Genomic DNA, 14069 nt, shown 5'->3' with positions numbered 1-14069 from the left:
TAAAAGTATGTTAATACTATAAAGTAATCAAAATAAGTGATTAAATATATTGATACTATAAACACATAGATGTACTCATGTATACATACAGGGCTTAGAACAGTTTCTGGTACATATTAGGCACTATATAAATGTTACTTGTCATTGTTGCTGTTATTACACCTTAAGAAAAGAGAGGATTTCATCAGTAAAGTAGTTATGAGCATTCTGGGCAGAACAGATTGCTGAAGGCCAGAGTCTTGAAAGAAGAAAGCAAGCTGGGGCACAGCAAGATAAACGGCTTGGCAGATCCATTTTGCTGAATCATAGGGAAGAGCGTGTAGAGGTGGTCAAAAGCTAAACTCTTCAGGCCTTAGCTATTGCATGTTGCTAGCATAGGCTCTCAGTAAATGTCTGTTGAGGGCTTTGGAAGCATGGATTGGACTTTCTGAAATCATTTTTTTTCTTTCGTCACTTTAGTCCATGATACACAGACTCCTTATAAGAGAAGATATTGTGGACAACATTCATTTCCTCTCCTCTGTCATTTTTTATGGCTAGATGTGTAATCCCCAGGGCTCTAAAAAGGCTTTCCACATTCCTGAATTTAAAGAAGCTTATGTAACTACTTTTTTAGTGTGCCTGAGAAAACAGTCATCCAAGCAGGCTTTTCTTCATTACTCTGTTTTCAGACTTCTTGGTAGTTTTATCTGAATGATAATCCTTTGAGCTGCAGGGGTAGTTGGGAGAGAAGTAAGCATGATGGCTAAGGGGAGAGTCCCCTGCTTGTTCCTCAGATCATGTGGGAGTGCCCTGTGCAAGCCACCCAGCTATCCAACCTCTGTCCTCAGCTGGGAATCCCAGTCTTCCTGATGATCATTCTACAATGTTTACAGAGGTTGTAAGAGAGAGGAGGTGGTGAGGGAGCAATGGGAGAGAAGAGATGTAAGGCTTGAAGATAGTTATGGCAACCCAGTGGAGGAAAAACAGCACTTAGATTTGGTGAAGAGTGAACAAATTCTTCAAGGCAAAATAGTATTAGCAAAAACGCTTTCATAGTTTTGTCATGCAAACGTTAATACTGAGTCAACATAGAGTGATTTCTGTGTCCAGGAGACGCTGGAGAAATAACAGGAGCTTCCAAATGGAGTTGGGCAGATTCCCAGGGCCCTGCTTTACTCACTTGGAGTCGAAACTGGGAATTGAGAGGATGGACCCTCATTTTGTCTCTGTCATTCATAGCTCTCCAGAATGTTTGAATTGTTATCCTTTCTTTCTGAGTCTTATTTTCTTCATCTGTAAAATGAAGGGTTGGATTAAATTTTTTCTAAGCTCCTTTCTAATTTGTAAAATTCTGTGATCTAGAAAGAATACTTCTCTTCTTTTAAAAATATTTTATTTTTATTTTTATTTATTTATTTTTTGAGACAGAGTCTCGCTCTATTGCCCAGGCTGGAGTGCAGGGGCATGATCTTGCTTCACTGCAAACTCTGCCTCCCGAGTTCAAGCCATTCCCGGGTCTCAGCCTCCCAAGTAGCTGAGATTACAGGCAAGGGCCATCAGGCCTGACTAATTTTTGTATTTTAGTAGAGACGGGGTTTCACCCTGTTGGCTACACTGTTCTCGAACTCCTAACCTCAAGTGATCTTCCCGCCTCAGCCTCCCAAAATGCTGGGATTACAGGTGTGAGCCACCACACTCAGCCTGTTTTATTTTTTACGTTAGGTTCAGGAGGTACATGTACAGGTTTGTTATATGGGTGTGTTGCATGATACTGAGGTTTGGGATTCTAATGATCCTATCATCCAAGTAGTGAACATGGTATCCAATACGTAGTGTTTCAACTCTTGCTCCTTTCCTTCTCTCCCCACTTTTGGAGTCTCCAGTGTCTGTTTTTCTCATCATTACGTTCCTGTGTACTCAATGTTTAGCTTGCACTTATAAGTACAATACCTTATTTTCATTTGGCCTTCTTCACCCAAAAGCTTTCCGTTCTTCTCATTTTACAGATATGGAAGCTAAGTGATAATAATGCAAGAATAAAAATCTATCATTTATATAGTATTATATAATTTTAAAATACTAACTTGTCAATAGATTGTGTTATTAATGTGAGAAGAATGTAAGCCTCTATTGTGCTTCTAAAATGTTGCTAAATAGTGAAAAAAACTGCACAAAAGTACAATTTTCAAGGAACTAAGAATCTGTTTGGAAAGTATACTTTCATGTATAAACTGACAGGTAATAATAAACAGTATCATGAGGCATCTATTCATTGACTTACTTGAGAAGTTATTTATTAAACAACTGTTATGTTTCAGGCAGTATTCTAGGTGATAGTATCCTGGGAATTCTCCAGGGAGCTTGCATTCTAATAGGGAAAGTAAACAGGCAATGATGAGCAAAAGAATGATCAACACGCCATCAGCTAATGAGAAATACTGTGAAGAAAATAAAAGTATGCAAGTATGCAGTAGAAAACAGTTGGTGGGCAACTGAAGTTTGTATAGTTAGAGAAGACCCCTCTAAAGCATTATTATTCTTTAAATTTTATTATAAAAATGTTCAACGTATAAAAAGTTGAAAGATTTATACAGTGAACATCATATAACTGCCACCTAGATTCTATAATTACCATTTTACCAAAAAATTACTCTTCTGATGCATTTAAAAGGAGGTAGCAGACAACAGTATACTTTACCCCTACAAACTTCAGCATATCATTAAATAGAGTTTAATATTTGTGTATGATAAATGGACAGTGCAGGCAATGTGTACAGTGAGAGTCATAAGAATAAATTATTTATTCATTAATTAATTCATTTTACAAATAACTATTGAGCCTTCACTATGTGGTAGACACTCTTTAGGCACTGCCTATTTCAGCAGAGAACAAAATGAACAAGAATCCCTACCCTCACAAAACTTACATTCTTCTTAGCAAGACAGATGAAAAGCAAGGTAAATATGGAAAAGATACTCCTGCCAGATGATGATAATGACAAGTGCTAACTAAACTAGGGACAGAGAATGGGGCAGTGTGTATATGTGTGTGTATTGTGAACTGTCACAAAGGCAGTTCCAAAAATTTGGTTAAGAAAGGCATCCCTGAGGGTATCTGAGGACAGAAGGCACTCCAAGTAGAAAGGCTCTGAAGCAGAATTTGCCTAGCAAGGTAAGTAACAGCAAGTAGGAGAGTGTGGCTGGAGCACAAAGAAAGAGTGGGAGGGAGACTGGGAGGAGATCAGGTCAGAGAGGTGAAGGCAGGGCTGAGGGAGCAGGATCATTGCGGGTGACAGTGGACATCAATGGCTTAGGCATGTCCTTAAAGAAAGGGTGTGGTTGAGGGGGTTGGGTCTCTAAAGGGGCGGAAGGTAGTCCTGGTTAAGAGAACAGCCTAATTGAAGGCATTGGACTAGAAAGGACAGAGCATGTTTGGGAAACCGTGCCTAGACAAGTTTGATGGGAACAGATCATCCGTTCATGAAGGAAGAAGAGGTACATTGGGATGAGACCATAGCAGACTAGAAATGTGAGATGTAGGAGTTTTGATGTTATCTTACTTACAGTAGTGAGTTACGGAAGGTTCGTGACCAGGTAATGGGGAACTGAGAGGGAACTTCTGACTTTTTCCTCAGAAGCATTAGCAAGCAAAACGTTAGTAGGTAGAGATACCAAGAATGTTGATATGGAAAACAAAAAGGTGGGTGCAGCTTACCACAGACTGCTTCTGTAGAAAGTGACTAGAATGGGGAGTGTAGAGTGATTTGAGGAAAGTCACGCTTGGCACAGCTTTAATGTGTCAAGTAGAGTTGAATGCAATGATTGCTTAGAAGCAGTGAGGATCCGCTGAAGGTGGAAAGCTGAATTACGCTCTTCCTTAGACTGTGATTTTATCACTCAACTTTTATAACTGTTTTTTGGGGGAGAAAGACAATTTTAGGGCTGCCATTGATAAAATCTGGGTTAAATTGTATTTGTTGGAGTCAAAAGTTTAGAACATCAGAATTGTTGTTTGAGAGATGCTGGCACAACCTGCTGCTTTTGACCCAGACTCAGAGTCAGATGGCCACTTCCCAAGATGGAATCATGATTCTGCTACTTATTAACCATGTGATGGTGGACATGTTATTTTTTCTGACTTTGCCATGCATCCTCATCTGTAAAACAGGGTTACATATAGTACCTACCTTTTAGGTTGTGGTTACAGTTAGATAGGTTAATGCATACAACATATTAAAATACTTCCTGGCCCATTAAGCACTAAATAAATATTAAATATTCTCACTCTAATTATAATTGACCAGATTTAACTAAATATGTATCATGTGCTTTATGAAGCTGATTTAACTGGATATCAAACATACTTATTTGTTTGAACTTACGGACCAAAATGAACTTGTTATTTAAATACTAATGGTAGAGCTTATCGATGCAGTGATCATTTGTTTCAAGATAGTTCAGAATGCACCAGTCACTCATGACTGAATGTGTCAAATGTAGTTTTGGGTTACAGTGGCCCATTTTAAAGTGGAAAGGTCTAGAATATTCAGAATTTAGAGTGTTTCGAGAAACAAAGTAGCCCACTTCAAAAGAATCATGAAAATGCTTAGGCTTGGAAGCAGATAAGATTATGCTTCTTTATTTCTCTGGATGAAATTAGTTTGTTTTGTCCAACACTTTGAAAAAAGTTGTCTCTAAGTTGATCTTGTGTTTTAGTTTGCCATCTGTATTTAGAAGTTAGTGTTAAAAATAGCCATTCCTCGTGGCTCCTGTGGCATCTCTCTGATTTTGGCTGATTGCTTTCTTTGATTGTTGCTTACTCACGAGTGCAACTTGAAAATGAATAAGATAGTTCCACAGAAGAGTTAGTGACAAAGCTGAAAAAAAGAAGGGAGTTTTTATGGTGAATTCAGAATGTTGTTAGTCTCGGGATGATGTCATTGGAAAACCATGTATTGATGTTTGAAAACAAAGACTGCAATTTAAATAAGTTGTTGAGACAAAGTGGAGTTTGGAGAGAAGCAAGAGAACGATATAATTTTGTGAGAAAGTTGAGAGACCTTTGGCTGAGATGTTAAAACTCTCAGATATTGACGCAGGACAGAGTTCAAATGTGGCTCAAGTAATTCCTGGCTTTAACAGAGAATGCATTTTTATTTTGGGTTACTAACAATTGAAACAAGTGAGACTTTTATGACTTTTATGGCAATTTATAACTTTTAAATTTTAGGGTGTTTCAGAATGCTCTTGCATTCTTGGGATTCCTCTGTTGGATGGTAAGTTCTGTCATGGAGTAAAACATGACTACGTTATTTACGATTGTGTATCCAGCCGGGCACACATGAGGCACTTGAACCATTTTTGGATGAATGAATACATGAATGCACTTCCAGGAGGTGCTATAAACCTGACAAGTGCTCAGACAGGAGTAGTGAAAGTAATAAAGTTTAAAAGAGAAAAGTTAGACAGTCTGAGAAAAAAGAGGTAGTAGAGTGGTTTGGTAGTAGTGGTTTAGGAAATCTGGCTTATTGTATGAAAGCTAATGGTTACCCAGATCTTCAGAATTTCCACTGATGTCCACCTAGTAAAAAGGACCTTAAATTAAGGAACATGAGATTATCATCAAATGTAAGGAGGAAACTATGAGAGTGTAGAACATTGCCACAGGGAAGACAATGGTTTTTAAAAGTCTTTCAGGTCTGTTAAGAACAATTATTTTGGGGAGGAGGTAGACACTCCTGAATTATCCTGAATTCTTGGGTAATGAATTAGATGATTCCTGGTAGGAAAAGCTAATTTATTTTACTAAAAATATTATGTATATCTATATATCGCTTAGCAGTGGGGATACATGCTGAGAAATGCATCCTTAGATGGTACAGCCTGCTATACACCTAGGTTATGTGGTACAACCTATTGCGCCTAAGCTGCAAGTCTTGTTACTGCACTGAATATGATAGGCATTTGCAACACAATGGTAAGTATTTGCATATCTAAACAAACATATCTAAGCATACAAAAGATACAATAAAAATATGGCATTATAATCTTATGGGGACCACTGTTGCAAATGTGTTTCATCACTGAAACATCACTATGTAGTACATGACTATATATTGAAAAATAATTCTCAATTCATACAAAACTGTATCCAGGCCATCACCCATCATTCTATGCGACGAATGCTCCTTCTAACAACCCCACAATATCACCCCTTACCACAAAAACTTTCTTCAGTTTAATCTCTCCCACTCTAGGTTCCCACGCCACCCTTCCCACACCGCCCCTAATCCCACCCCAAGCAGCCCTGAGAAACATTGCCCTTTATCTCTCCATACCACCCCCAAAAATGTTTGCTGCCCCAACACTTCACCACTATTTTGTTTTGTTTTTCTTATTAATATAAGAAGACAGGAATGTCAGGCCTCTGAGCCCAAGCCTACACATATACATCCAGATGACCTGAGGCAACTGAAGAACCACAAAATAAGTGAAAATGGCCGGTTCCTGCCTTAACTGCTGATATTACCTTGTGACATTCCTTCTCCTGGACAATAAGTCTCTGGAGCTCCCCACCAAGCACCTTGTGACCCCCACCCCTGCCCACAAGAGAACAATCCCCTTTAACTGTAATTTTCCACTACCTACCCAAATCCTGTAAAACTGCCCCACCCCTATCTCCCCTTGCTGACTCCTTTTTCGGACTCAGTCCACCTACACCCAGGTGATTAAAAAACTTTATAGCTAAAAAAAAAAGAAGAAGAAAAAATAAGAAAAGAATTATTTTACTGGTGTCTCATTCAACTTTTAAACATGCAGAATTTATTAGATGTGGGTTTGCATGTATTGATGGGGTTGTAATTTCTGCTTTGCACTTCGATTGCCTCCTTGGCAGATCCACATCTTGCTCCTTCTTTACACAATTGAGATACAATGTACAGAAACATGACTCTAAGTAAAAATGACCTTTAAAAATGACTTTATTTATTATCCCGCTCAGGTCAAGTAAATATGGATAAAGCAGAAAATATGTAATTCTCTTGAAAGATGTGCATAATGATTGAATCAATATGATGATTAATTGCTGTTTGTTTCTACCTAGAAAAAAAAATGAGTAAATTAGGGATCAGAGTTCAAAATAATGTTTTATTGAAAGTAAGTGTTGTAAATATTGGAGCACATAAGGGAAGTCATGGCATATTTGAAGAACTCTTTACTAATAGGATAGGTTCTCAAGTTTGAAATTATTTTGTTATGTGCATCTTTTTTGTAATAATCATTTTAAAGCAGGGGTCCCCAACCCCTGGTTCTGGTCTACGGCAAGTTAGGACCTAGGCTGCACAGCAGGAGGTGAGAGTTGGGCAAAGGAGCAAAGCTTCATTAGTATTTACAGTCGCTCCCCATCACATTGCTGCTCTGCCTCGTGTCAGATCAGCGGTGGCATTACATTCTCACAGGAACGTGAACCCTGTTGTGAACTACACGTGTGAAGGATCTAGGTTCATGCTCCTTATGAGAATCTAATGCCTAAGGATCTGTCACTGTCCCCCCTCACCCCCAGTGGAAGGCCTAGTTGCAGGAAAACAAGCTCAGGGCTCCCACTGTGTACATTATGGTGAGTTGTATAATTATTTCATTATATATTCCAGTGTAATAATAATATAAATAAAGTGCACAATAAATGTAATGCACTTGAATCACGAAACCATGCCCCCTCCCACCCCGCCACCCTGGTCCACGTTAAAATTGTCTTCCACAAAACTGCTCCCTGGTGCCATAAAGGTTGTGGACTGCTGTTTTAAAGGACTTCCTTATTGTCAGGCACTATGCTTGTTGCTTTAAGCTTCATTATTTCAAAATGACTGTGAAAAGTTTTCAAGATAATTCATAGGTTAGATCCTTTAAAAATTATTTGAAGGCTGAAATGGCTTTTAGTTTTTATAGTTTGTCTCCTCCAGTTCTGCCCACCCTCCTGTAACTGAAAATCTCCAATTGTAAACATCTAAAATTGCTTTCCACTGGGGAATTCAAAGATGACATTGCTGCTTTTCACAAGAATACATGTCAACACAGCCTACTCCTTCCTAAAAAAGGTGGAGTTCTAATTAGTTCTAGTTCCTAGCTAGGTATTAGGGTGTTGGGGCAAGCCTGGAAGAGGTGGTCATTCTTCTTTGTAATTGTCTTGATAATACAAGCAGCGTGGAAGCCTGTAATGCAGAGATGCTTTATGCAGTGTGTGGGAAGAAGTTTAGAGTAATTGTTTAATGCCTCACAGGAAGTACATGTTTTTATCTGAATGGCATGTTCTAGGTAAAAGGTGCAGAGAGATTGTAAACATCAAGCTTATCATACATAGCATGTCTGAACATCGTGCACCCAGTAAGAGTGTTTTAAATTTCCTCCTGGTTGTGGGTGACCCCCTTGGGCAGTGTGGAAGTGAGGATCCTAATCCGTGTGACAAGAACCTTAGCAGCACAGCCTGTAACATTCAAACTGTCAGAAAAATCCTGTGCTTTCTCTTCCTTTATCCTGCCTTTGTTTAAAGAGTCTTGTCAGTCCATCCAGGATCACGAATGTCTTAGCCAAGAAATGTAGATACAGAAAGTGCGTGCTAATGGAGAAGACAAATTTAACTATAAATGCAGCATGGTTGATTTTCCTCTTATTCATGGAGCTGTCAGAACAAACAGGCATTGGATATATTCAAGCATTTTATATATATATATACGTGTGTGTGTGTGTGTGTATATATATATATTTTTTTTCTTCTTCTTTTTTGAGACAGAATCTTCATTCTCGTTGCCTAGGCTGGAGTGCAGTGTCGTGATCTCGGTTCACTGCAACCTCTGCCTCCTGGGTTCAAGTGATTGTCCTACCTCAGCCTCCTGAGCAGCTGAGATTACAAGCATGCGCCACTGTGCCTGGCTAATTTTTGTATTTTTAATAGAGATGAGATTTCACCATGTTAGCCAGGCTGGTCTTGAACTCCTGACATCAGGTGATCCACCTGCCTTAGTCTCCCAAAGTGCTGGGATTACAGGTGTGAGCTACCACACCTGGCCAAACATTGGATATGTAATTTATAAATTGCTTGAAGACCTGCCTGCTGGGAAGCAGCATTTTCTTGAACACTTTCTGTCATGAGGTGGCACAACGAAAGAGACCTTGAATCTTTCCATTTATTAGAAAACTCTACGTAGAGTTGTAATATTGTTCATGTTATTTCCATCCACTCATGATGGCTTTACCTTCTGGAGATAAAAACATTAAATCTAGTATCATTTTAAGCGGCAATTTTTACGTATTTCTTGAAAAAAAATAGACCATGCTTTACCCATATCTTGTTTTCTTCTAAATTGCATTCCCTGTTTGGTAGCCAATCACCCTTTGACGTTACTTTCATCTGGGCATGCATTATTCCATTTGTCCTAGGATTCTCAATTACTTTATTAACTTTAAAAATATGTATATGCTTCTTTGATTAATGAACATTCAGAGTATTCTATATATAGGAACTGCTGTCTGGTTCAGACCATCCCATGATTTTGTCTCCAATAGTAATCAACTATTTCTTGATGAGAAAAGATTGCCTGATGCCCTCCTCCTCAGATACACACACACACACACACACACACACACACACAGGCGAACAGTAATTTGACAAATATGTGTTATCTGTTGTATGCCAAATACTATACAATGAACCAGTAATAAGAACCTATATAAGACAGAGCTTACAGTTTAGTGAGAGAGGAAAATTTTTGTATAGATGATTTCAATACCTTTTTCTTACTCATAAAATTCAGCTCTGAGAATCAATCATCTGAATGAACTTATTTTAACCTTTTGGAAATCTCCTTCTAGTTTGTGTTTTTCCTTTCCTTGAAACTCACAAGGGTAAATCTAATAATCTATAGCATTTTATGTTGATTCTAAAAATTTCTTCTTCACATTTCAAGAGGTATATCCTAGTTCTGTTCTACTTGAACTTATTGAACAAGTTAGCTCTATCTGTGTTCTTACAGTAACCCGATACAATAAGAATAATAACACGTTTACAACTGTGTAACAACTTTCAAAGCATTTTCTCATTTGGTTTTCATAACAATCTACAGCTGCATTTTTCATAGCTAATTCCAGGGATAATATTGAGAAGGTCTTTCTGTACAACAGATTTACAGTCTCTGGAAAAACAACTCTTAATATCTTAAGTGGATATTAGTCATTTTCTTTTCCTTTAGACAAAAATTGTCTCTCTGGCAGGATGCCATCCTTCAATATGTTTGATAGCCTCAAATAGTGTTGAAATAAATAAAAACCAGAGGCTTCAGATCTCATTAGTACATATTTCCTGAGTCAACCACAATTGGCTGGACCCTAGGTCTACTGCCCACCATGCGTGGGTGTTGTATTTCCAGGTTACTACAGCCTGCACTTGTCTCAAATACACATGTGTGAACTTTCACCCAGGCTGATTCTAACCTCTGGGCTGTTACAGCTTCTGATTTTGTGGCTTGAGGCAGCTCCTAAATAATAGACACAACATCTCAGTAGTTTTTATATCTCAGGCACTTTTTATGTTTTGTAAATAGTAATTGTGGTGAGCTACTTTATTTTACTGAGGGAGGAAAACAACCCAGGCAGAGATAATTCTTGTGTTTGCTAAAATGACTTACTAAGTAGACTTATTTAAAAAATACCAAAAAGTTGGTTTACTGAAATGCATCTGTAGTTTAGGGTCTTCATGGAGCTGTGTTACTTTTATTTTTAGGGTTTTGTTTTTTTAGATTAAAAATAATCTGGCACTCAAAAATTATTTTGAGTTTGTTTCCATTATATAAAACACACATCTACTTTATGACCTAATCTGATTAATATGTCTTTTTTTAGGTCACTGAAATGATTCTAGAAATGTCTCTTGAAGTTTGGTAAGTGCATTTATTTAGCTGGATGAGAAATACTGTGAGTGATCCACTAATTTATTTTAATTGTTAAAGAATTTTATATATATATAATTCTGCAGCTTTGAATATGTAGAAGTGCATTATGTTTACTTTGCTTTTTTTAGTTATCTGTTAATATCTACAAAATCTTTACAAACATATTCTTATAGTCATTATTCTTATATTTTCATATACTTTGCTTATTTTTCCAATAGTTTCGTGGTCATATAATAATGTCAGAATAAGTGCTTTTCAAAAGAGTGCTCCCTCTAGTCGTACATCTATCCCCATAGAAATGAATGCAGTTATTTAAGCGCATCTTCTATTGTTGATTGAGGTAGATATTCAAAAACATAGAAGTGAACATAAACAGGAAACTGTAATAATTTTTATAGATGAAAAACTGAAAATTGAGACTGATTTTGTTCATAGTGACCCAGCCAGACTACTACTAATAGCGTTCCATGAAGCATACTGCTCTTTCAAAATGGCCTCCAAAAATGAACGTTAGGAAATCATGTACTTATTTTCAAATGGCGAATTTTAGGGGAGGCAAGTCTGCCTTGATCTAACTGATCTCTGATGTAATAATGAGTTCCCTTAACCTCTCTGCATCTCCTTGAACTTCCCTGTTGAACTTGATTTGACCAAAGTTACTAGTACATATTTTACACAAATGCCACGAAAACTAATTTAAAATTTTCACATCTGGTGATTTGGCAAATGTATGATAATGCATACATTGGGTTTAGGCATTTATTTATTACATTCTGATCCCTGGAACATGTGGATTTGACTTAGTAAATGATTGGCATAAATTTCCGTAACCTATTAATATATGTCAGCAAATATCAAAGGATAGTCTAAGTTATTGTTTGCATTATTTTGTATTAAGTTCATTCTTGCTTAAAAGTGGTATATTTTGGCATGAGATTAGAAACACTTGTTATTTGACTGACTATGGAAGTAATGCTTTTGTTTAATGGGGAATAGTCTTCACTGAGGTAATTAGGGTCATATTTTTATAATATTAAAAATTTCTTTTTTATATATATTATTTTATGTCGGCTCTAGAATAAAAACTGTTTTGAAAGAAAAATTCAGTTTATTCAAAGAAAATTTTTTCATGTCATGTCTTCTATTAAAACTCACATAAAATCAGGAAAGAATTAATTAGAAAGTTAAAAAAATGCATAAAAAGAGAAATAAATTAGCCATAATTCTATTACTGAATTTATAAAATTACTCAGAAGTTTTTGAATTTTCCTCCAGATTTTAAAAACTGATATCCTTAAAACATCTAGGTCATTATACTGTTCAAAATTTTTTAAAAATCATGATTCATTTTTAACAATTATATATAACAGCACAGTATATTAGAAAGAACATGGCTTCCAGAACAATAAGACCTAGATTTAAATCTACCACTTGCTAATTATGTTAATGATTGATAGATTTCTAATCACTTTTTTACTCACTGGTAAAATAAGAAAAGAATACTTTCTAAGCATATCTACTGTGAAAAAAAAGTGTTCATTGGAAAAAATAATTTCCACTGATAACACTTATAACAAAACTAAAATCCTGCAAAATGACTATCTTAGGAACATAAATATATATTACAAAATTATCAACAAATATATTAGTATGATAAGGATTAAATTTAAGTAGTGATTACCTTTAAGGAGCAGAAAATGAAATAAAGTTGAGGAGGTTTCATAGAGGCAACAGCACAGGTAAGATTTTAATTTCTTATAGTGTTCAGAAGATACCTAACCTAATACGTCATTATAAAGAATAGTAATAGAAAAAGAGTGTAGCCCAAGACTAGACTTAAAAAATGTTAACTCACTGTCTTACTATTTTCCCCCTTGTTACATAATTTCCAAAATCAAATTTAATAATTATGTAACCCAATACTTTTATATACAGTCCAGCAACCATTTCTTTAAATTATCTTTAAAAATTTTTCATTACTTCCCTTAAAATAGCTCTCCAGAAATAGAATTATTAGGTCAAAAGGAATCTATATTCTATTTATTTTTGAATATGCCATATTGCTAATATGCCTAATTTGAATACTGCTTAATTGCTTTTTAACAAATTTATATTCCCAAAATTGATGCATGAGAATATTAGTGTTATTTTACCGTTCTAGCACTAGAAAATAAGTATTTAAAATATTTTAATATCAGTTATTTTAATAATAGTATCATTAATACATTCACTAGTGAAATTAATTTTTTTGTTATTAATTATACTTTCTCGTTTGGGAGGTACCTATATTTATCCTTTGGGAAGTAGTAAGTAAACTATTATTTGTAATGATCAACTATGACCATAAAGAACACAGCTCAGAGGCTTAGCAGTCTCATTCTGTATTTTACAAGGAAGAAATATCCTGAACTAACAGAAATGAGATTTAAAATTTATCTACAATTAAGGTAAGGCCTTTTATGAATGGTAAAGAGACATATTTTATTGGTGATAATTCTTGACTTCTACATTTTGGATTTATTCACATTCCAACGTAGGCTGACAGATTTTTTAAAAGTATTTTTAAATTCAGTAGTTGGTATTTAGACTTCAGTATTAAGATATTTCTTATATGTGGCATGGTGAAAGTACATCACATGTGTACTATGTGATCCTAACCTCTCAGAGCCATAGTTTTCTAATTTATAAAGCTGTAGTATATAATAATATATTGTATAATAATGTGTAGTGATTACTCCCATCGTTCTTGCAATGATTCATATGTAATACCTAATGTGGTTTCTGGCATAGTGTAGAGAAATTGCTACTGCCTTTATTAGCAAGATAACGTATATATAATTTAAAGGGTTCTAAAGTCCTCTAGTTGTACACTTATTTGTGGTTATCTCAAGTTCTGTGATTAGAAGTTATTTTCTTTGTTAGAGGGGGGCATCCCTTAGACAAGGCAATTAATTAAGACAATATTTCTGCAAATATGTTCCTCAGAATGCTGGCTCTTTGGGATGTTAGAAAGTAATTATCATGGTGGAATAGTGAAGGGTGGAGAGATAACGGAAGGAATTCTTGGTCAAGTAAGTTTGGGAGATCCTGTGCCAAACAAATATAAACAGGGTTCTTTACTGAAGCACTTCCCAGTCTTTGTTATAA

General features: G+C 36.0%; 1 protein-coding gene across 1 annotated transcript in view; it reads left to right on the top strand.

The window, feature by feature from the left end:
* Positions 1–14069, top strand: part of PLA2G4A (phospholipase A2 group IVA) — a 148768-nt gene that overhangs the window by 65752 nt on the left and 68947 nt on the right. The window contains exon 6 of the mRNA XM_009191475.4: positions 10873–10910. Within this exon, the coding sequence (XP_009189739.3) occupies positions 10873–10910 (38 nt within the window). The remainder of the gene's footprint in view (positions 1–10872; positions 10911–14069) is intronic.

Source organism: Papio anubis, chromosome 1 (genome assembly GCF_008728515.1).
Source record: "Papio anubis isolate 15944 chromosome 1, Panubis1.0, whole genome shotgun sequence".
NCBI lineage: Eukaryota > Metazoa > Chordata > Mammalia > Primates > Cercopithecidae > Papio > Papio anubis.
The sequence above is the reverse complement of the archived record's forward strand: the minus strand, read 5'-3'. Positions and strand labels throughout refer to the sequence as shown.